Source organism: Crocuta crocuta, unplaced genomic scaffold (assembly GCF_008692635.1).
Source record: "Crocuta crocuta isolate KB4526 unplaced genomic scaffold, BGI_CrCroc_1.0 scaffold38, whole genome shotgun sequence".
NCBI lineage: Eukaryota > Metazoa > Chordata > Mammalia > Carnivora > Hyaenidae > Crocuta > Crocuta crocuta.
In genome coordinates this window covers 4174450-4198216 of record NW_027532605.1, presented here as the reverse complement: position 1 = coordinate 4198216, position 23767 = coordinate 4174450, and the positions used below count along the sequence as shown (strand labels likewise).

Genomic DNA, 23767 nt, shown 5'->3' with positions numbered 1-23767 from the left:
TGGTGGGAAAGCGAAAGCAAGGGGGTGGGGCCGCTGGGAGCGCGCATGCGCTGAATCTGGGGCCTAGTGGGTATTGGGAGTTAGTGGGCTTACGTGTCTTGGGTTCACCGCGCTCTGTGGAGATGCCCAGTCGGGGGTCTCGACCCGAGGACGGCGCTGGGCTGTCCTCTGCAGATAACTCGACCCCGCACAAGGAGGATCTTAGCAGCAAGGTGAGTGTAGGATGAGTCGCGAAGGTCCGGACTGGGCTCTGCTTGCCTCCCGCGCACATGGCCCAGCCTCGACTTTGTCCTGAGTCTTAGCACTTGGCAGCCACAGTTAAAGGGAGACTATGAAATTTGGCCCAAGATTAGACCCCTATGTCAGCGGGACAGAGGTTTGGTTGGGGTCTTTTGTCTCTACTCTTTGTAAATTGTTAGAAATACTGCCCGTCCCAGATCCGCTACGGCGTTTTCCGTCTCAGAAAATGTCACCACTATCCATTCAGTTGTCCATGCCAATAACCTGGAAGCCATCCTTAAAGTCTATCCCCTACCAGTTCTACTTCTGAAGTTCATTTCAAATAAATCCCTTCATCACAGTGTACACTCACCATCCTAAACCAGCCATTTTTATCTACCATTAGGAATCTTCCGTTGGTTTCCTAACCATTCTCTCCTTATCCGTCCTTACCTTCTTCCAATCTATTCTCCACTCTAGCTAGAGCAATGATCCTAAAACACGTATCTGATGATAACTGTTCTACCCCCCAAAAGGGGTGGGGGTAGCAATGTATATTTGAACTGCCATAAACGAACAAAACCTTTAAAAATACACTGGAGATGGGAATGGTTATAGCCATTCAGGTATTAGAGGTCCTAGATTTTACTTTAGTTTTGTCCTAAACTATCAGTAACATCTTGGACGAGTCACTAGTCTGTCTCCCTTTCCTTGTTTGAAGTAAAGTGAAAGGTAGAATGTATACATGTATAATGTACCTGTCATTCCTAAAATAAAAGGAGAACCACTTCAAATGCAGATCTGAAAGTTATACAAATTTGGTCTTGGAATTCAACTCAAATCTAGCCAATTACTGCACAGACTGGAGAGACAGAAGGGTACACACCCATAGGGAGTGAACCTCCAAACCACATACAACCTGCTCCAATTACTACCATAGCAAGCCATTTATACTGATGTGTGACAGATCTCTGAGGTGTGTGAGGTCGGACAGGGTTTATAAAACCTGCTTTTAACTTTTTTGGATGAGCACTAGGTGTTAATATGGAAACCAACTTGACAACTATAATAAAAAAATAATAAAACCAGCTTTTAGAGGCACTGATGACACAATGTAATCAGTCACGTTCACAGCATAATTGCCCTTACTGAAAAGAGTTAGAAATTCACTTCCACCTAGTTGTTTCCCTGCCAACTAATAAAAAGTGAGGCCTAGTTCAACAGTGCCGGCACTGTGTTAGGCTTTGAAATGTAAAGGGGAATAAAGTCAAGATGGAAAGTGATAATGCCTTACAGTCCCAGGTAGGGCATTTAGTACTGTGTGTTTGTTCTGCATGTGTGATGTGTGGCTGTACTATTTATACATGAATCGTGGAAACCATTGATATTTGAGAGGGAAGAAAAGTAGCATATCCCTCATGACATTTGCTATTTATAAAAAAAATTAAAACATAACTTAAAAGACGTCATTAAAAATACTTTTGGTGCATATTGTCTATTTTAAATAAAAGGTGCAAACTTGGTTTAGAAACTCTGGCCCTTGCAGGAATGCTGGTTACCAACGCCAAACCCTCTGGGCTCAAGGGCTTTCTAACACCTACCAAGTGTAATCAGTTTCCTCTTTCAACTTTTCCCCTACAGGACCCTCACACACTGCTGTTGGAAGGAATCTATACATTCACAGACTGCCCATCTGGATAGTCAGTTAATTATAATCTCTTATCCCATCTCCAATTTTAAAGGGCCCTCAATTGAACATACTTGATAGCCTCTGATTTAAGAATTTTTCTTTATTTCAATAGATTAAAGAACAAAAAATTGTTGTGGATGAACTTTCTAATCTGAAGAAGAACAGGGTGAGTTATTAGAGTAATTCCGAATTGTATGTGGGAATTTGATTGTATTAACTATATACTAAAGTTATAAGAATTCTATCTTAAGATTTAAATTTTCATTAAGATTTGCAAGATTTTAGCATTGTTTTTAGTTACATTGCGAAAGTAAAAAGTATCCAAGATTTTGTACACATACGTAGATACTTATATGTTAGTTATAGTTGATAATATTTTTTCTCATCAGATACAATTCACATTACCTTTGAACCAAATGATGCTAATTATACAGTGATAACTTGGAGTTATAATCACTAATGGTATTTATTTTATTCTTGAATTTGGTGTTTTCTTTTGAAATAAATAAACCTAAAATAAGAAAGGAGGGGCGCTTGGCTGGCTCTGTCGGTAGGGCATCTAACTTCAGCTCGGGTCATGACCTTATGGTTTGTGGGCCCAGGCCCCGCATCAGGTCTGTGCTGACAGCTTGCTCAGAGCCTGGAGCCTGCTTCAGATTCTGTAGCTCCTTCTCTCTCTGCCCTTCCCCCATTTGTGCTGTCTCTTAATAAATAAATGTAAAATATATATATTAATATATATAACGTATATAATATATATATTATAATAAGAAAGGAGACTATACCTTTAAGTGAATGTGGATAATTGTTGAAAAACAAAAAGGATAAATTACTTCCCTCTTCCCCAAAATTTTTTACACAAATCCGCCAAATATTTAACATAGTTATTTAATGATATTTCCATTAATGTATCTATAAACAAGCAAGCTACTGCTTTGTGTGTAGTAATACTGTCAAAATTTATATTTTAAAGTTCAGGAAGAAATTATTTTGAGCCCTTTGAAACATTTGATACTAACAGCTTGGTTAGCCATTTTTGATCTTGTCACTCAGGGAAATTTAGAACTTAAGGCACAACTGATACAAACTTTCTAGAGGGGAGGTTGGCAGAATATATCAAAGCATTAAAACTATGTAGCATTTTGACTGAGCAGTTCCCCTTATAGGAATTGATACTTGTGAATCATAGAAGTATACAAAGATTTAGTTACAAAGAAATTCATTACAACTTTGATTTATAAAGTTGGTTATACCTTAAATGTCTAAAACATAAAGACTTACCAAGTAAACTGTAATGGTACACCTGTACAGTAATGTGTAAAAGAATGCTTATTGATAACAAAAACTGTTCCCAACATGTTGTTCCTTGATAAAAGCAAACAATAAATCTGTACTTATAATAAGCCTTTTTTTGTTCAAGAAATCTAATATGGTATATACAGAAAAAACATTTCATGTCACTGTTAATGGTAGCAATTTCTAGATGGTGTAATAATGGGTGATTTTTGTTTACCTGTATTTTGCTAAGGTATTGTTTTGAATATATGTTACTGAAGTTCAAGAACACATAACAAAAGGGTTCAGAGTTTCGACATACACTTTTTAGATCAAATCATAATATTAGCCTAAATTATGTTTTGCAGAAAGTGTATAGGCAGCAACAGAACAGCAACATATTCTTTCTTGCAGACCGAACAGAAATGCTTTCTGAAAGCAAAAGTAAGTTTTTTTGGCATATTATATAGAAATGCATGGAAAATCTTTCCTAGGCTTTCTGTAGAGATTAATAGTAGTGCCTAAATTATGTTGTCTATCTGAATGTTTAAATTTATATCTGAAGATTGGATGGTGGTATATATGTGTGATAATTAATGCTTTGGTTTGGTTTTCTTCAAGTTAGCCTTCCAACTATGAGTCTACAGTGAAAGTGAAATAAAGATATATAAGATGTGTTAGAAAGCTATAATTATTATGTGCTTTAGAATTTTACATAGATCTAGGTATGAAAATTTTCTACAACTTTCTCTTTTTATGACTTTGAGTGAATTACTTTGAGACTCAAAAGTTTTGTGGGTTAAACAGGAAGGGAAAGGAGAGCCTGGGTGGCTCAATATGTTAAGCATCCAACTTTGGCTCAGGTCATGATCTCACAGCTCCTGAGTTCGACCCCATGTTGGGCTCTGTGCTGACAGCTTGGAGCCTGGAGTCTGCTTCTGATTCTGTGTCTCCCTCTTCCTGTCTCTCTGCCCTTCTCCCACTCTCTCTCTCTTTCACTCTCTCAAAAATAAATAAAAAACATTAAAAAATTTTTTAATTAAAAAAATAAATAGGAAGGGACATATAAAGTTCATAGTCCAGTGCCTAGGCCAAAGTACGCATTTAATAAATAGAAATTATTTTCTTAAAGGATAAACATTGTCATCAGAAGCCTGTTGTAAATGATTATTGACACTAGCACATTGCATATACTCAAGTGCTTTGATCTTGGTAAATAGCCTATGTTGCTCTATGAATTACTGGGTGAAGGTCCAAGAATTTTTATTTACTTGATATGCCTTCTCCCCTCCCCCCACAGATATATTGGATGAACTGAAAAAAGAATACCAAGAAATAGAAAACTCAGAGAAGACCAAAATCAAGAAATAACGTTTTATCAAGAAATGACTTGATTTCACATAACAATGTGTGGCATTTGTTGTTCTGTAAGCTTTTCTGTTGAGCATTTCAGCAAAGATTTGAAAGAGGACTTACTGTATAATCTTAACCGACGGGGACCCAGTAGTACTAAACAGTTGTTAAAGTCTGATGTTAGCTACCAGTGTTTATTTTCTGGTCATGTCCTTCACCTAAGAGGTGTTTTGACTGCCCAGCCTGTGGAAGATGAAAGAGGCAATGTGTTCCTGTGGAATGGAGAAGTCTTTAGTGGTATAAAGGTTGAAGCTGAAGAAAATGATACTCAAGTAATGTTTAATTATCTTTCCTCTTGTAAGACTGAATCTGATATTTTGTCCCTCTTCTCAGAAGTCCAAGGTCCTTGGTCTTTTATATATTACCAAGCATGTAGTCATCATTTATGGTTTGGTAGGGATTTTTTTGGTCGCCGTAGCTTGCTTTGGCATTTTAGTAACTTGGGCAAGAGTTTCTGCCTCTCTTCAGTCGGTGTCCAAACATCCGGAGTGGCCAAACAGTGGCAAGAAGTTCCAGCATCTGGAATTTTTAGAATTGATCTCAAGTCTCCTTCCATTTCCAAATGTGTAGTTTTAAAATTGTACCCTTGGAAATGTGTTTCTAGGGAGAATGTTATGAAAGAATGTGTTAATAGCCTGACTCAGATTTCAGCAGACTTGCCAATGTTTGTATCAGTGGTAGCAAATGAAGCCGAACTGTATCTTAAAGAACCTGTTGTTCCTTTAAACATGACGTTGCCACAAGCTCCATTGGAGATCCATTGCCGTAACATTGCTAGTGTCCCGCCTGCAAGGGAGACGCTTCAGGTATTTCTCACTGATGGACACATGAAGGAAGTCGTTCAGCAGTTCATTGATGTCCTTAGTATCGCAGTGAAGAGACGTGTCTTATGTTTACCTAGGGATGAAAACCTGACACCGAGTGAGGTTTTAAAAACTGGTGAGAGGAAAGCAAATGTTGCAGTCCTCTTTTCTGGGGGTATTGATTCCATGGTTATTGCGACCCTTGCTGACCATCATGTACCTTTAGATGAGCCAATTGATCTTCTTAATGTGGCATTCATGACTAAAGAGAAGACCATGCTGACTGGTTTTAACAAAAAGAGGAAAAAACAGAAAAATTATTGTGAACTGCCTTCTGAAGAATCCTCTAAAAATGCTGCTGCTGGTGACCATGGTAAACAATTTAGTGTACCAGATCGCATCACAGGAAGAGCAGGACTGAAGGAACTCCACGCTGTCAACCCTTCCCGGATTTGGAATTTTGTTGAAATTAATGTTTCTCTGGAGGAACTGCAAGAATTCAGAAGAACTCGAATATGCCAGTTGGTTCAGCCTTTGGATACAGTGTTGGACGATAGCATTGGCTGCGCAGTCTGGTTTGCTTCTAGAGGCACTGGTTGGTTAGTGACCCAGGACGAAGCAAAATCCTATCAGAGCAGTGCAAAGGTATGGTACAGAATGTCTGCTCAAAGAATTTCTGAGACCCAGTTTTACCCTTTAAACTATTAGCATTTAGATTGCAAGGACATAGCATATTTTAATTGCATGTAAACTACAATGCAGCATAGAAGACTTTTTTAAAAATTGGGCATATTTTACTATTTTATGACTTGCCTTGTGTTTTTTGTCTGAAAATATTACTTTTGAAATTATAATTTTTTAAGCTTTGCTTGTGTCTTACTTTCTTTATCATATATCATAAAGATGTATTTCTGTAAACCATCACAGGTGGTTCTTACTGGAATTGGTGCTGATGAACAACTTGCAGGTTATTCTCGTCACCGTGTCCGCTTTCAGACCCACGGATTGGAGGGATTAAATAAGGAAATCGAGATGGAACTGGGTCGAATTTCTTCTAGAAATCTTGGTCGTGATGACAGGGTTATTGGTGATCATGGAAAAGAAGCAAGGTAATTCTGATTATCTAAGCTGTTATGGGAAATTTTGGAAATTCTGTAAAAAAAAAAAAAAAAAAAAAACACATTAGCCTGTAAAAGGAGATTTTTAAGTTCCTTTTCTTTGGAGACCATTCAAATGAATAACAGTAGCAACAATAATAGCTTGGCTTTATATTATTACAAACATCATCAGAGGGAGAATGGGGAAGGATCAGAAGAGCACTTGTCCGGAGCTCATTCTCTCATTCTCTAAGGAATGTCTTTTTAGTAATTTTCAAAGATAATACAATGGCATGATTGTTGTCAGTACCACAATGAACAAGACTATAAAACTGAGGTAGTGAAATGCTGAGAGAAGGTATTTAATGGGTTTAGTTTGTTATAAATGTTAACTTTCCTGCCAGCAAGAACATAAGCCCTACCTCCACATCTTTTAGGCGTCCCTAAAGATTCCTTGTGAAACAATTTGAGATTATTTCTTACCATGGGCTTAATATATTTATTTTTGAGGCAAAATTTATTTATTTTGTAGCATATGTATTAAAATTAGTCACATGAAATATTTGTCAGTGTGATTAAATTTTAGTTGTGAAATTGTGTAAATAACCAGAATATTTTTAATTGAGAAAAACAGTGCCATCAAAAGTAATTTGATGCTATAAATTTTAACATTGAATAAAACACAAAAGAAATAATCATAACAAATTGGTTTTATTTTTTTTACAGTGGTTATATTTATTTATTTTAGATTTCCTTTCCTGGATGAAAATGTCGTCTCCTTTCTAAATTCCCTCCCAGTTTGGGAGAAGGCAAACTTAACTTTGCCCCGTGGAATCGGTGAAAAACTAATTTTGCGTCTTGCAGCCGTGGAACTTGGCTTAACAACCTCTGCTGTTCTGCCAAAACGGGCCATGCAGTTTGGATCCAGAATTGCAAAAATGGAAAAGAATAATGAAAAGGCATCTGATAAATGTGAAAGGCTCCAGGTCATTTCCTTAGAAAACCTTTCTATTGAAAAGGAGATTAAAACGTAGTATTGCACAATGTAACAGCATTTACTGAATGATGACTGTGTAAAAATAAAACACTCTGCTGCCTTTTTATTATATAATGCAGTGGTTTTAAGTTTCATTACATGAATTTGTGTTTAACTATATAGCTTAATATAACCAGGTTAGTTGACACTGGAGGAAAAGACAATACTTGAAAGAACAGCTGGCATGTTTTAAACTTTGACACCAACATTGCTTTGAGCTCTTACATGGTAATGTCCCACCAGCAACACTAAAAGAAGGCAGCTTTTACTGACTCTTGTCATGGTGGCTACACCCAGAAATAACTCAATTTGTTATTGTCATCAGGGGCCTGGTTTAAACAGAAGAGAGAACTACGGTTTAGAGAAACAAAGCAATTTGCTTGAGGTTCACACTCCTGAGCAATATTTAGTACATCTCTTTAGGCAGCTCACTTTCTCACTCAGAACTTCTGACTCTTGTAAGCATTCTCCTGTCCCACACATCTATAGCCTCCCTTTCTTTGCCCCATTCTCAGCTCATGACCTGAACTTTTCACAGATCATCAAGACAAGAAATGCCTCCACTTTCCAACATCAGAACTTCATCCCTTCTAGGAAGGGAAATGTGTCCATCCACCCATCAAAAGGTTGTACCTCCACCTGTTTTCTGTACCCCGACCCATGCCTGTCTGGTCAGCCCCTTTTCTGTAGGATCCTTCCTATCAATGTTTAAAGTGTTCTGGTCTGACCAATTTTAAATGCACTTACTTGGTTCTGTATTTTCATCTGTTTACATTCTCTCGCCTCCCATCCATTCTACACCCTCTCCACCTTTTCAGCTCCACTCCAGCCTAAGATCCACCCACATTACTCAGTTATGACCACCATACCAAGGTCACCGGGGTCTATGGCCAATTAGGGCTGACACCCTTTCTGGATCTGGACATAGTACTTTGATTCTTTTGACCTTAGTGGGAAGGCAGTTTTAGGATACTGACAAACAGAACCTGTTGGAGACTCACATTCCCTGAATTTATCCCCTGGTAAATGCAATGTCCAAACCATATTTAGATATTACTTCAATGACTCTCATCCCTTTGCCTGAAGGCAGACAATTTCTAGTATCTATGTGGTCCTGAGCACCAAACTGACATTGCTCTTACCAGGAGTAGATAAATTAAGAGGTTTGCCCAGCAGCCTAGATTTGAATATAGCAATAATTTTTTATAATAACAATATAGCTCAACACTAAAAACATCTATCATTTATATTGTGATGACACTACTTGTAAGCAGACACTACTTTATGAGCTTCACATGTATTAATACAGTTGAATCTGTAGGGAATTTCCAGGTCATCTCCAGCAGAATAATTGTGTGTAGGTGTTTTGTTTATTCTCCAGAGGGCCTGATTTCTTTTTAGAACCTTCTTAACATCTTAATTCCACAAACTTGGGATGAAGTTCTGGGTTAGTGTTTAAACATTTTTTCCCAAGATTTGAGACCATTGGAACAAACCATCTAGGTACCTGAGCAAAAAAACTTTTTAAGTCGAAGAATTTACATATATTGTTCATAAGTGCAAACATGCAAATCTCTTAAAGAAGCAGTGACTTTTTTACATCCCCTGCCCTGGAACAGCAATCATAAATTTTTAATACTACCTTCATAGCAGCTGAAATAATGACATGTTTGGACTAAGAAATTCTGCCCCCAAACGTCATTAAAACTTCCATGTTGGCAAATTCCATGGAAAAGTTTACGTTATCCCCCTTGAGGTAGCAGCAACAGCCAATGGAATTGGGCATTCTCTTATTCACAAAACACTTCTCTTGGTTTCTGTAATGAATCGTGGTTTTCATGACCACTGTCTCTCTGTGTGTTTTGCTGACTCCATCCTCTCCACCCAAACTTCAGCTATGGAATTTCTCAGGTCTCCCATCCTAGGTTCTGAACTTTTTTTCTCAGTTCTTTCCCTTGGTAATTTCAGCCACTCCCTTGGCTCTCATCACCGTAAGCCTGCCCAAATGTACGCATGTACCCAGACTGCCATTGTAATCCCAGACCTATATACCTGCAGCATATGTGGCATCTCTACTCGGGTTCTCTTACAGATACATCAAGGTCAGTGTGTCCACAGCTGCTCTTAATCTTGCCCTGACTCCCCATTTCTCCTGACAGAAATTTGGGTGCCACCTGGACAATCACTCTCTTTTTGAACACTCCACCCTCATTCAAACTGTTGTCACTTCATTATCTCTCGAATCCACTCACAGTGCTGCATCTCCACTGCTACCACACTAGTCTCTACCTAGTGTCTACTGTCACCAATCCAGACTACTTATACAGTGAAGCTTGGGATCATCGACTCAGCAACCTGGGGGGATCTGGCCTTCACCTGCTTCTATGGCCTAGTTTTGTGCCCATGTCTCTCTAGTCCTTTAACCAAGATTTTATTTGGTTTCTCAAAAAGTTCAACTTTATTCTCAACTGGATTCCTCATCGCCTGTTGTTCCCCATATCTGTTCCCCATTTCTCCAACTATGGTTGGATAGCTCTTTTCTATCTTCCAGGCTCAGCTTAAAATAAAACTTCCAATGGGCAGCCCTTCCAAGTCCCTGGTCTTGGTTACCCTTCCTTCGTGTGCTGTCATTACATCTCACATTTATCACCCTGTTTGAATATACTTCTATGATTATCTGTGTAACTGTAAGCTCCTTGAGGTTGTGTGTCTGTCCTGGCCTCCACGGTCTCTAACTCCTGGCATAGTGCCTGGCGCATAATAAACGTTCCATAAATATTTGCTGACTGAAAGAATGCCGACGGAGGTAGGATTCCAACTCAGGACTGCTTTGGGGCCTGGAGCCTTCATCTCTGCCACTCTGGTTTTGTGTTTTCATAGACACAAATCGTGAAAGTAAAAAGTAATGGGGAAGCACTGTGCCCAGAACACGCAGCGGGACTGAGTTTTAAAGAAGGGAGGGGCAGGGACACCTGTATGGGAAGTTTCAGCAGTGCCTGGTGACTGCCAAGCGGGCGAGGGCCTTCCGCGCGGGCGGGCAGGGGCGCCCCCTTGCGGCGCGGCCGGGCTATCCTCGCCCCAGGACTAACGGCTGCCACGAAGCAGGCTCCGGTTAGAGGCAGGGACTCCCAGAAGGGTCGACAGAGTGCGCCAAGCGGAGAGTCCCTCTCAGATCCCACCTGCAGAGGCTCCCCCTTGTTCTTGCCCACGCAGAGCTCCTGACGGTGGATCCTGGCCCAGCGAGAAGCCATTTGAGACAACCACTGTCCCTGGCCTCCAGGAATATTCTGGGGGCCAGTGTGGACACAGCCTCCCTCGCCTGGACAAGAAAATAATCATTTCAAAGTAGGTTTCTTCCCTTCCCTTGTTCTTGCCTTTTTCTCGTGTCTTTGGGGACATAGGTCTTGGACAAACCTGGGCTGGTTCTAATTCCGAAGGTGTGAAACTATAGGCACATTCTGTAACCTTCCTAGGCCCCATTTCTGCGTCCACCGAGTGGGGATACCACACCTATCTCAAAGAGCTGGGTTCTCCAGGTGTCCTGCCCGAATTAGCAGTACCAGCATCATCTCTAACCTTTCAGAAATGCAGATTCCCTGGCTCACTCCAAACGACTGAATCAGAAATTCTACAGCAGGGTCTAGCAACCTGTTTTAACAAGCCCTAGTGGTTTCGATGCAGGCTAAATGTTGAGAATCACACTATAAGAAGGGCCAATTAAATGAAATAAATAAAATAATGTGTATAAAGAACTGAGCAAATAGTAGATACTCAAAAAACAGTGCTTATGATCATTATTTTTCCAGGAACAGAAAGGCATTAAGTTACATAGAAACAGGCAGTTAAGGGGCGCCTGGGTGGCTTAGTCGGTTAAGCGTCCGACTTTTGCTTAGGTCATGATCTCGCGGTTCGTGGGTTCGGGCCCCGCGTCGGGCTCTGTGCTGAGTGCCAGCTCAGAGCCTGGAGCCTGTTTCAGTCTGTGACTCCCTCTCTCTCTGACCCTCCCCTGCTCACGCTGTCTCTCTCTCTCTCTCTCCTAGAAATTAAAACACACACACACACACACACACTAAAAAAAAAAACAAAAAACAGAGTTAGGCAAGCTCTTCTTGTCTTTTCTTTTAAGCAGGTCTTTATTTTCTTGCGTTAAAAAAAAATGCAAACAAAATAAACATATGCAAAAAAGCTTCTCCCCAGAAAAAGGAATAGGTGTGCAACAGTAGCTTCTCTATCAACTCTTTTTGACATACCTCTTAGTGCCTTTTGACTTCTTTTGAAAAGCAGAACACAATTAATGTTAAAGGTGGTTTTTTTGTTTATTTATTTTGAGAGAGAGAGAGAGAGAATGAGCAGGAAGGGGCAGAGAGACAGAGAGAGAGAATCCCAAGCAAGCTCTGCTCTGACCGCACAGAGCCCTACACGGGGTTCAGTCTCCTGAACCACGAGATCATGACCTGAACGGAAATCAAAAGTAGGATGCTTAACTGACTGAGCCACCCAGGTGCCCCAATGTTAAGGGTTTTACTATTTTGTTTTAACTCAAATTTCAACTTACTTATGCTGCAATTATTTTAAGATTGAAAATTGTAATAGAAATACCATATGACACAGCAATTCTACCTCTGGGTATTTAACTGAAGAAAATAAAAACACTAACTCAAAATGATATTATGCACCCTCATTTGCATTGCAGCATTATTTACAATAGTCCAGATATGGAGACAACCTAAGTATCCATTAATAGATGAATGGATAAAGAAAGTGCAGGAAATGTATACAATGGAATATTCAGCCATTAAAAAGAATGAAATCTTGCTATTTGCAATAACATAGATGGACCTTTAGGCATTATGCTAAATGAAATAAGACAGAAAGACAAATACTATATGATCTGACTTATATGTAGAATTAAAAACACACACACACAAGCTCATAAATACAGGGAACAGATTGGTGGTTGCCAGAGGAGGGTTGGGGGGTAGGTGACAGTCGAAGGGAGTCAATTGTAGAAACCTCCAATTATAAAATAAGTAAATCATGGGGATGTAATGTACAGCATGACAAATACGTTAATACTGCATTGTGTATTTGAAAAGTTGTTGAGACACTAAATCTTAAAAGTAGGTATCAGGAAAAAACAATTTTGTATCTATGTATGGTGATGATGTTAGCTAGACTTATTGTGATCATTTCAAATATATACAAATACTGAATCGTGCTGTAGACCTCAAATATAATGTTATATGACAATTATACCTCAATTGTTAAAAATATTATTTAAAAAAGATTGAAAATGTAATGGTTGATCACGAAACAACCTAATAAAGATAAAGGTGCAGATTTCTTTCTTGAGACTTCCAGCTTCATTACCATGACACATTTCACTGCCTGTCTTTTTTTTTTAGTCATTCCAGAAACTTCAAAAAGGACACCTACACACCTACAATTAATTAGAAATGTTAAGATTGCCCAAAAAAGGATTACCAAGGTTTGATCAAATTCAAGATGAAGAAACCTACCTGGAAAACTTAGCCGTACAGAGAAATGCTTCCGTTTTTTTTGAAAAATATGATCGGAGTGAAGTACAAGAGTTGCTAACTACTGCCCTGGTCAGCTGGTTGTCTGTCAAAGACGATGTCCGCTCTCAGGTGGACATCCCATGTGGAATCATGAGTCAGATCAATAATGTCGGTTTCTCCACTGCAATCCTGCTGACTCCTGTGGACCCTGTTGCCCTCTTAGACTATAGAGAAGTTCATCAAATTATAAGGGAGTTGGCTGTTGGAATTTATTGCTTTAATCAAATTCCCTCAATCAGTTTAGAAGCTAATTATGATCAGAGTTCTTCTTGTCAATTACCACCAGCTTATTATGACACCAGAATTGGGCAAATTCTGATCAACATCGACTATATGCTGAAAGCACTGTGGCATGGAATATACATGCCCAAAGAGAAACGAGCCAGATTCTCTGAACTGTGGCGTACTATCATGGACATTGATCCAGATGGTAAGCCTCAAACAAATAAAGATGCTTTTGCAGAGTTTAGTGCGGCAGGTAAGAGAATTTAATATGTTTTATTTTACTGGAAGCCATCATCTTAATTTAGGAGTAATTTATCTTTGGCTCAGTTTTACGTATTTAGTCATATTTCTTTCTTTTTTTTTTTATTAATGTTTATTTTTGAGAGACAGAACATGAGCAGGGAAGAGGCAGAGAGAGAGGGAGACCACAGAATCCGAAGCAGGCTCCAGGCTCTGAGCTGTCAGCACAGAGCCTGAGGCAGGGCTCAAACCCTCAAACTGCGAGATCATGACCTGAGCCAATGTTGCACACTTAACCGACTGAGCCACCCAGGCACCGCAGTCACATTTCTTAAGAATCTTCTCACTAAAACTTTCAATTTTTTTCTAATGGCACCAAAAATTATGTTTAAGTCTTGCCTCTTTCATCTGAATCTCCAACTTCTGCAGAACAGATCAGATTTCAAATACTTGATGGAGAGTTTTCAGTTTATACCTTTTCTCACACAGCCTAAGTAGGAAACTATAAGTAATAGAGTCAAGAGTAGAATTGGAGTGCAATGAGAAAAATATCTGAACTTGAAAACAAAATGATTGCCAGTTTGGCTAGTCATCTACAATGCCATTTTTATAAGCCTCAAAAATGAATGATATGAGAATTGAAGTTAAGGATCAATGTGCATCAATGATCTAAGCTTTCGTATTTTAGTAGCATTTGGTTTAGAAAGTATTCTTGTTCACCTAATTTTTAAATTCCTGCTTTTTTTTTATTTTTTTAAATGTTTATTTTTAAAGCAGGGGAGGTGAGGGAGAGAAGGACAAAGAGAGAGGGAGACAGAGTTCTAAGTATGTTCCAGGCTCTGAGCTGTTAGCTCAGGAACCTTGAGATCATGAGCTGAACCAAGGTTGGACTCTTACCCAACTGAGCCACCCAGGTACCCCTTAAATTCCTTCCTTCTAGGGGGCACCTGGGTGGTTCAGTAGGTTAAGCCTCTGACTTTGACTCCAGTCATAATCTCACAGGGTGTGAGTTCGAGCCCCGCCTTGGTCTCTGTGCTGACAGCTTGGAGCTTGGAGCCTGCTTCAGATTCTGTGTCTCCTTCTCTCTCTGGCCCACTCCCACTTGAGCTCTGTCTCTTTCTGTCTCTCAAAACTAAATAAATGTAAAAAAAATTTTTAAAAATAAAATGTCTAAAAAGAAATTCCTTCCTTCTTAGGCCATATTTCTCTAAAGCCTGTATATTCACAATACGCACCACTAAATCCTCATGCATCTCCTCAGCATATGTAAATTTTTTCTTGTGCTTAAAAAAATTCCTGTAAGTTCCTTTGTAGCAGACCAAATGGAATGGGGAGTAAAATGGAAAATGTGTGCTCCAGACAGTATTCCCAATTGCTTTCACTGATTAAATATATCTAATCATTTTCTAACTAGATTTCCAGTTTGTGGGCACAGGCTTAACAAGAAGTCTCAATTCGGTTAAAAATGTATTTGAATTTTGCTTGAGTGGAGGAAAGAGCACAGCAATAGATTTTAATCTCCTTGGAAACTGAAAAAGGATGACAATTTGTTCTTCAGGAATAAATGTCACTCAGGCGCCTCCTTTCTTGACTATTCTGAGAACAAATCTGTTGATTTGTGTATTGCATGTAAATTGGCTACACTTGATAGGGTTGATATTCAAAATATAAGATTTTCAAACTTTATTCAGTGTATTTTTATACATAATCTTATTATGGCAATAAGGCTCTGCATAACCTTACTAAGCAAGAAAATAATTAATATTCTCCCCTAATTAGCCAGATTTCCCTTGGCTAAATAGAGCTAATAACAGAAGCTTTTAATGGTATATCAGGTGGAAAGGAACCACTTCTTATCTGAATTGTACATGTAATTGGGGAGAAAATTACCTGAAAAAGACTTTAATTTGTCAATATAAATCTGGCCACTAAAGCAAATACCTGGAAAACAAAATTTGTTGTTTCTTTGCTTCTCAGTAAAATGTTAAAGAATTATGATCATTTGAATATTTAATGCAGTTAATAGTAAGGTAGTTTTGTGGAGTTTTCTTATTTCTTTCCTTCTCTGTCATTGATCGCTAAATAAAAAATTATACATCCACATACAAAATATACATATATATGTTCAAAAAGGACTTTAGTTTGATTTATTCATTTTACAAATATTCACTGAGTTTTTATTTCTACTTTAGGCACAAAAATAAGTCTGATGTCAAGAATAAGTAAACAGTAAGTTTACACATGAGCTCCATGAAAAAAAAGACCCTTACCTGTCCTGTTTATCCCTGTATGTTTTGTGCATAAGATAGTTCCTGACACAAAGTACGCATCAACAAATAATTGTTAAATTGAATTAATTGAATTGAATTGAATCAATGAGTAATTAAACGGGAACAGGGGTGTCACACAGCTTGAGGGGTTTTCTACCATCACCAATTGATCAGGTGGGACTATCCTTAAGTGTCCAGTCAGGATAATGCTTATGTACAGTGGTCATTCCCCAACCACCACATTCAGAACTACACATCACTGAACACTTCTGAATTTTGGTTAAGACTTAAACCACAGAAATGTCTGTTTGCTGCCTATGCTATTTGCTGTATCTACCCCTGTACTACTGTGAAGCTCAAGTGCCTGAGAATAAGATTTATTTGATGACAGTAAGGCAGCCTGTCTCTCCTGCTTTGGGTTGGGTTTTCAGAGATGTTGTTTCAGGCTCTGTAACCTTGGTGTACTAGCAAGCAGTACAGTCTCTTGAAGATGGTGTATCTGTGTCTCAAAGAGAGTTTAGATAGGTAATAGCTCTCATTTCCATGCAGGGTAATCAACTTCTGTTGAGAGAAGGCTTCAAGAGTAATGAGTATAAGGAAGAAATTCTCCTCCTGTGGGTGAGAATTATTCAATCTGTGATGTCGGTGGAGTAAGGACTAATGCCACCTGGCTTGGTGCAGAGTACCATAGGATTAGAGGGTCACTGGCTTCTAAAAGATTATGCTATAGCTGGAACTAACAAAATCCTTTCTTGTTCAAGTGTTTGAAGTGATAAGGCTGAAGAAATGCAAAATATTGCCAGCAATATCTAGTGAATTCCATTCATTTCCATATTCCCTTGACAGTTCCCTCTTAAAGGACATTGACACTTTGGCATTATGTAGATGCATTGTTGAAGAGAATATGGCATGGTCAAAGTCTTAAAAACATATTTTAGTGTTTTCCTTGAAGTACTATCACTGCTGGTAGTTTCCAATCTCCAAGGCTAGCTCAGGTAATATAAAGACAATGTAGCTAAGCTAAGATGTCATTTTGGTAGTTGATGACACTTCTATCCTGGAAGTTGTCCAGTAATCCATTTGCTAATCACTGGAAGACAGCAGGGAACATTGCACAAGACAGATGATGTTTCTCTGTAATTGAATTGGCCAACCTGTGTCTGGGAAACTAAGTTGCATGGTTTGCCTGTCCTGATCAAGATGATGGCAAGAGCTTTATGAAGATTTGAGCTCTACAGATGTGAAGGAACAGCAGGAATTGATGGTGGTTTCCAATGACCGAGATTTGACAATTCTGACAAAAATTGGGTTTGCTTTTCTTCCTTTTTTGCAAAGACTACCTGGAATCATCATTCCCACCTGGCATTGTCAAGCAAGGCAAGGGCCAGAGCCAAGAGATTTGACTGGTAAAGAAACATCAAGCCCTTTTTAGATTCACATGTTTAGGTGGAAACTTCCATTATAGAAGTCAAATTCCGGAGAGTGATCAGGGTTAGAGGTACATACTAAGGAGTCATTCACATATGGAAATCTGAGGAGCCTTTGTATCATTTGGTTAGAGTTTCAATAATAATAAGAGACAAGGCCATGGTGGGAGGGAGCACATTTCCTACTGTGTAATTAAGAACAGAGGGCTTCTGTTTAGTGGATGACAAAATTAATTATATAAGTGACTTCATGGCCTGTCATCTGGTCTCTTCAGCCCAACCATCATATCTGAGGCTACCCCAGTAAGGATCCTCTCAGAGTGATGCTCCTGCTTAAGAGGATCAGAGACGTGTAGGAACATTCTAATCAAGTTGTAGGGAGAGTGGGGGAGCACTCAGAGACTAATGCTGTCTTCTACTGCCTGCATTTTCAGGAGTGATATTAAAAACACTTAACCACCAGTACAGCATGATCACTGAGCAATAAGAACAGACATTAGCCATAATATTGGAGTAGGCTCTCAGAGACCTCTTGTTTGTCATATGTAGCCTTTGCTGGACCATGAAGCTTTCCAGGATATCCCAGGGAAGGGAGGTATTCAAAAAGCTTGGAGCTATAACAATTCAGTTCACCAAACAATAGGAAAAGGATCACTATTTTTACAACCAATGTGGCCATATTGATACATGTCAGCTGAATACCAGCCCTGGACATTTCTACTTAATCCTCCTTTCCTGGCTGGGAACCCATGTGTAGACTATCGTGACTCGAATCCCTTTTTCACTCTATATGAGTGAAGCTAGAAATCTTTCCAAATTCAGTCACACTACTACCAAGTGCCCTTGGGGAAAGTGCCATGTTACACTAAAGCACTTGGTAATATTGGCTGCCAGGCCATCAAAGACGAGCATCATACCAGGGCAGAGATTTTCTTCTCCCTTACTACACTTGGGAGTCCACTGAAGTACCAGCAGCAACAACATGCTTCAGGCACTCCAACAACGGTGTAGTGCAAACAATGGTATGTGGCCAAGCAGAATACACACCAGACCTTTCCGGGGCAAAACTCATAGAACAGGAACAGGTACAGGCTCCCCATCATGCACCACATTTGGAACATCACTGTGAAATCTTGCACGGCCAAGTGTCAGACGTCCTGGGGACAGGAACCCAGACTCGTAGAATGTGGGGCTTTTTATGTTTCATGACCAGGGAAACAGCAAGTCAGAGACCAGGTACAAAAGCAATGTGTATTAGCCTAGGTTACCCCCAAATTAGAGCCTGAAATGGGGGCTAAGTCAGGGCAGATTATAGGAAATAACTCTACGAAACAGAAGTGAGGGACAGGAAAAGTGAACAGAAAAGGAGGAAACATCAATCCAAGGATGTGCTGCTGAGCTTTCATTGAGGTCCATTTTGTAAGGACTTTCTGAGGAGTCCCATAGAATACACTTCAGTATTCTCAGCCCAAGGGATGAAAGAGGGCAGCGTGTGTCCCCTGACTCCTCTCTATTGGTCAAAGGCTGCTCCCTTACACTCCAGATTTGTTCTTGTATCAGAATGACTGGATGGATTCCATCAGAAGTCCAACACAGCAGTGGTAGAGAAGTCCCAGGGTAAAACTAAGAGCCATGTGGTGCATCTGAAGGAAAGCACAGTTATATCTTTGTGAAGCTGGTCAGTGTAACAACAGCTGGAGTGAAAAATACAGTCTGGGAAGAAGTGAGGTAGAAGTGTCTGGTAAACAGTGTGACTCATGGAAACTGGGCGCCAGCTCTATCCTTCTCAGTGTTTGAGGCAGAGAGGGAATGCCACTCCTCCACTGACCTGATCAGGGAACTGGGGTCCAAGGCTTGTAGTTGTAGCTATACAAGGACAAGCTAGCAGCAAGAATTTCGATATCATCATTCCTATTTGGCATGAGAGAGAGACTGGGTTCATGTCTTGCAACTGACCACGTCACTGCCTTAAACACTGTGCTAAAATGGATTTCCAAGGAACTTTGCAGGAGGCCAAGTCTTTTTGAGAGGGCAGACTGTTGGGAGTCAGTCTGGCCAAGTTAAGCTTTATTTATCTCTGTGATAGCTTTGCAATTTATGAAAATACCAGAATGCCGCTCTCAGAAAACAATAGCAACAGCAGTAGCACAAGAGCATACCAAAATCTGGTCATATTGTCTAGTTTTCTGTAGGGGGTTTTAATTTCTTGATCTGAGTAATTCTTGAATTCTTCGATTTATTACAGAAGGTTTGTAGGATGACAGGAAAGAAGGAAAACATTCTTGTGATAGAAAAATTTGGTGGGGGTGACTTTTAGTTAAATACAAAAAAAAAATGACCTTGTTTAATACGAAAACTGGTAAAGTGCATTGGGTTTTTTGTTTGTTTGTTTGTTTTGTTTGTTTTTTATGCCTCTGCTCATTCCCGGTCCTTTTATCTGTAACGCCCTCCTCCCTGCCACTTCACCTCACCCTTCCCCAGTCTTCCCAGGTTATTATTGCTCCCCCTTTCTCAAGACTTGATTCAGACACAGCCTCCTGTATTCTATCACACTGTATCATTTTGTACTCAAATTACTGATTTCATCTCTGTCTCCCTTATTAGCCCTTAAGCTCCTCCTCAAAAGCACAGAAAAATGTCTATTTTGTCTTTAAATTCTCAGCACCTTATAGGGGGTTTGGCAAATAGTAAACTTTCGATACCTGTGTAATTTAAGTGGCTAATAACAATAGACTGTGAAAGAAAAGGTATCGAAGGAGACTCTTGGGCTTCTAGTGTGAGGAACTGATAGATAAACAGAATCATTAATCTTGACAGAGAATAAGAAAAGCAGATGTGGGGGGAGAGGAAGGATGAATTTAGTTTGGGAGTGCTTCTGTGACATTCGGACAAAATTAAGTATTACGCATTGAAAAACAATTGAGTTCAGGAGCACAAACCAGGGCAGGAGATAAGATTAAAATAAATTAGCATAAGTATAGAGGTTAAAACAATGGCATCTTGTGTTTCCCCCCTTGTCCTCCAAATTTAGTTATATCCAATTTTTCTATTAAATCCTTTTTCATTTTTTCCATTATTATGACTTTGTACATATCTGATTTGTATGACATGCTATGATCACATTTCCTTTTTTTAATAACTTATTTTTTTTTTCTGACATGAACTCTGTCATTAAAACAAATCAGTTTAGTTTTCCAATTCAGCCCCAAACCGTTAAACAGCAATATCCAACTCCTCTCAGTACAGCGAATTTTCATGTGGTGCAGCAGTTCCCAGTACAGCGAAATATCAGGTAGTGCAGCAACTCCATGTTCTCCCCTTAGCAATGTTTCGCTCCACACCTTCATCCTCCCATTTCCCGGTGAACTGACTGATTCCTGTTCTAGGCAATTTCTTTTCCGGTTCTTCAAAATCCCTTCTTCCACCTCGGCCCTCCCAGCCCTGCCTGCCCTCCCGCCTCTCCTCCTCCCCTCCTCCTTCCCGTCCCTGTCCCGGTTTTTCACCAGAGAGGGTTTCCTCACCTGTGTGGAAACACTTGCAGTCTGTTCTCATTTACAAGCGGGGCAGGAATGGGGCTTGCTGACTGCTACCCTGCACTGTAGCGTGACTGGGAAGAAACCCTGCCCCTTCTCCGGGGAAACTCTCCCCAGATGCTGTACCCGTAGGTCGTTTCTCCTTGATCGATCTGTTTCCTGCAGGCTCCCGCCTGGAAGGAGGGCGAAACGGCCTTCCTTCCTTCCTTCTTTCCGCTCCAGGTACCCCCCTCTCCGACCCCACCCCCCACCCTCGTCAGTCAGAGATTCCACAGGCTTCCAATTTCTAAGCCTTCCTGACTTTCTGGGATGAAAATTGACCTGCTGCCTATTGGCCCCCAGCCACCTCAGGCTACAAAGTTTTAGGCTGTCAACAATACTCTGGCTTATGTTTAGATTTTTTTTTTAAGCTGTCAGAAATACTTTAATTTCTTTATAATTTCTTAAGTTTTGCAGAACGGAGGTGAATCATAGTGGCCATTTAAAAGTTCAAGTGAGAGGCGCCTGGGTGGCTCAGTTGGTTAAGTGTCTGACTCTTGATTTTGGCTTCGGTCATGATCTCACAGTTCATGAATTCCATCTCTACATTGGGCTCTGCACTTTTGAATCTTCTGTCTCCCTCTGTCTCTCTCTCTCTCTGTCCCTCTCTTCATGGGCGAGCGCTCTCTCTCTCTCTCAAAAATAAATAAATATGAAAAAAATAAAAATCTAAGTGTATTCTGGCTTTTTGAGGGGTTGTTTTTTTTAATAGATTTGAGGAAGGAAGGGAGGCAAAACTGATGTCTCATTTACACTTTTAAGGCACATATGTTACAGTCTCTACATTTTCTGCGAAGTCATATTTTGTGACTCTAGCAGTTTTCTCAAGCTTAGATTAAGGGTAACATTATAAGTGTAATTGTCTTTATTTTTTTTAATGTTTTATTTATTTCTGAGAACAGAGAGAGACAGCGTGAGCAGGGGAAGGCCAGAGAGAGGGGGAGATACAGAATCTGAAGCAGGCTCCCGTCTGCTCTGTCAGCACAGAGCCCCACAAGTTGTGAGGTCATGACCTGAGCTGAAGTTAGACGCCCAACCGACTGAGCCACCCAGGTGCCCCAAGTGTAATTGTCTTTAAAAAGACAGTTTGACAGCAAGGAAGTCCTTAATTTCATCATTAAGTGAGAAGAAAATGTAACAGGAAATTTGTGATTTATAATAAAGAAAAATCAAGTTGTAATTCTTATTTATTTCATCATAATTAGTTAGCAGGAAAGTTCTTATTGTATATGTTTAGCTTCTGTTATCAGCAAAAACAAGAAATGTGTACTAATATAAGGCTTGGAAAAGCAAATTATAATTTTGGCCAAGTGAGAAGCTGATTCCCTGTTTAAAGGGAAATCACATTTTCTTGTTCTTCCATAGTTAACCCTGATTAAATATGGGACTTAGGTTGTTTCCGTGGAATAGTGTTTCTTTCCTCCAAAGAGAACAGAAATCTATTCTAATTCTACAAGCTCCCATCTTTCTTTACTCGGCTTAATTACCTCTCATCCACCTGCTTTTCATCTTTTTTTTTTTTGGCATCTCAGTATCACTTTGTCACTTTAGCAGGATTTCAAGATGAAACCCAGTGTTCAATACCCTCTATTTATCCAGAAGCCAAGTATGATGTTCTCACTATCCAAAATTTTTCTCTTTTGCTGTTAAGGTTTGGTTGATATTACAAAGGATCCAGACTTTAATGGAATCTATGATGAAGACATGAATGAAGATCCAACATATAATCCCAATAGCCCTGAAGAAAAAGCTGTTTTTATGAAATACGCTGAAAATATTATGCTAAAATTGACATTCAGTACCATACAAGTTCAACAGTGTGAAGATGTTTTTATATTTGAAACAGCCTATTGGCTTACTAATGCTATAAAATGTAATCAGGATTATCTTGATATTTGTACCTATCAGAGACTACAGCAAAGATTATATCTTCAGAAAAAGGTTATTCAAAAACACTTTGAGAAGAAAACAGACATCAGAAAAGGGATGGGATACCTAAAGTTAATATGTTTTCTGATTCCATTTCTACTGAGTTTAAAAAAGAAGATGAAAGTTCCATATTTAAATAGTCTGCTTCCGCCTTTTTCAGGTAAAAGTATCACCACAAATCAAATATAAAATAATTACATGTATACATATGTTAAATATATATTTAAATTCAATTTTGCCTGTAGTATGTGTGTCTAGTCATATAACCTATCTGTAGCCCATTAGAAAGAAAATACAAAATTTGATGTCTCCAAAGTAGTTAAAAATATTTGGCATATGTACATAGTACTTGGTATATATTTATACTAATTATAAGGGCTATTGGAAGACTTAAAACATGTTCTGAGAAAAATAGGGAAATAGACCATGTTCATGGTGGAACAATATTACTCTAGCAATTCAATGTACTTCTATTCAAAACCCTTACTGTGTTTCTCATGAAAGTTTAGAAATTGATCTGCAGTTACTCTGCAGCAGTACAGGATCATGAATGGTCTTACTTTCTGAAAAATAGCTGAAAACGTATTTTAAAGCTCTACTAATGTATCAGCACTGTTACACACAAATAAACCAACGTTAAAAGAGAGAGCTGAAATAGGACCATACTTACATGGAATTAGACAGGACTGCAGGGCATACTATTCCTGCCACCCGGGTTAGCACACAATTTATGTATTTTCATTGGTGCCCAAACATGTAGGCTTAGATTATTGGAATACTTAGATTATTGGAAACAAATATGACTAAATGTTAATAGTTAAGTCTAGGTGGTGATATTATGGTGTTACATTATTCCTCGTACTTTTCTGGACCTTTTACCTTTCTCAAAATGCATTATATACTTTTTATTAATGAAACCATGTTCTGCTAACAAGTCAAAATATTGAACAAATCTAGTCCTTACTGGAGTTTTAGAAAATTATTTTTTTTGA

The 23767-nt window shown here is 39.2% G+C and overlaps 3 protein-coding genes across 4 annotated transcripts in view; all 3 read left to right on the top strand.

The window, feature by feature from the left end:
- The first annotated feature begins 55 nt into the window (after positions 1–55).
- On the top strand, positions 56–4574 carry ASDURF (ASNSD1 upstream open reading frame). The gene is made up of 4 exons (XM_077780243.1): positions 56–212; positions 2022–2075; positions 3553–3628; positions 4485–4574. Exons 1-4 carry the CDS (start codon positions 123–125, stop codon positions 4553–4555), a joined length of 291 nt encoding a protein of 96 aa, XP_077636369.1. The 5' UTR covers positions 56–122; the 3' UTR covers positions 4556–4574.
- ASNSD1 (asparagine synthetase domain containing 1) lies at positions 4495–7608 on the top strand. 2 transcript variants are annotated; one of them, XM_077780241.1, is made up of 3 exons: positions 4495–6045; positions 6328–6509; positions 7246–7608. In XM_077780241.1, the coding sequence occupies exons 1-3, from the start codon at positions 4591–4593 to the stop codon at positions 7529–7531; spliced, it is 1923 nt and encodes a 640-aa protein (XP_077636367.1). In that variant the 5' UTR covers positions 4495–4590; the 3' UTR covers positions 7532–7608. The 2 variants fall into 2 exon arrangements, with proteins under 2 accessions (XP_077636367.1, XP_077636368.1); XM_077780242.1 differs by having other exon boundaries at positions 7224–7337.
- A 5381-nt stretch (positions 7609–12989) lies between these two features.
- ANKAR (ankyrin and armadillo repeat containing) overlaps positions 12990–23767 on the top strand; it is a 66189-nt gene continuing 55411 nt past the window's right edge. The window contains exons 1-2 of the mRNA XM_077780219.1: positions 12990–13590; positions 22498–22935. Of these exons, the coding sequence (XP_077636345.1) occupies positions 12990–13590; positions 22498–22935 (1039 nt within the window). The remainder of the gene's footprint in view (positions 13591–22497; positions 22936–23767) is intronic.

Coding starts and splice junctions, on each gene's coding strand:
- ASDURF (XM_077780243.1), top strand. CDS start 123: ATGCCCAGTCGGGGGTCTCGACCCGAGGACGGCGCTGGGCTGTCCTCT. Junction 213..2,021: donor AGGAGGATCTTAGCAGCAAG/GTGAGTGTAGGA, acceptor TTATTTCAATAG/ATTAAAGAACAAAAAATTGT. Junction 2,076..3,552: donor CTAATCTGAAGAAGAACAGG/GTGAGTTATTAG, acceptor TATGTTTTGCAG/AAAGTGTATAGGCAGCAACA.
- ASNSD1 (XM_077780241.1), top strand. CDS start 4,591: ATGTGTGGCATTTGTTGTTCTGTAAGCTTTTCTGTTGAGCATTTCAGC. Junction 6,046..6,327: donor CCTATCAGAGCAGTGCAAAG/GTATGGTACAGA, acceptor AAACCATCACAG/GTGGTTCTTACTGGAATTGG. Junction 6,510..7,245: donor GATCATGGAAAAGAAGCAAG/GTAATTCTGATT, acceptor TATTTATTTTAG/ATTTCCTTTCCTGGATGAAA.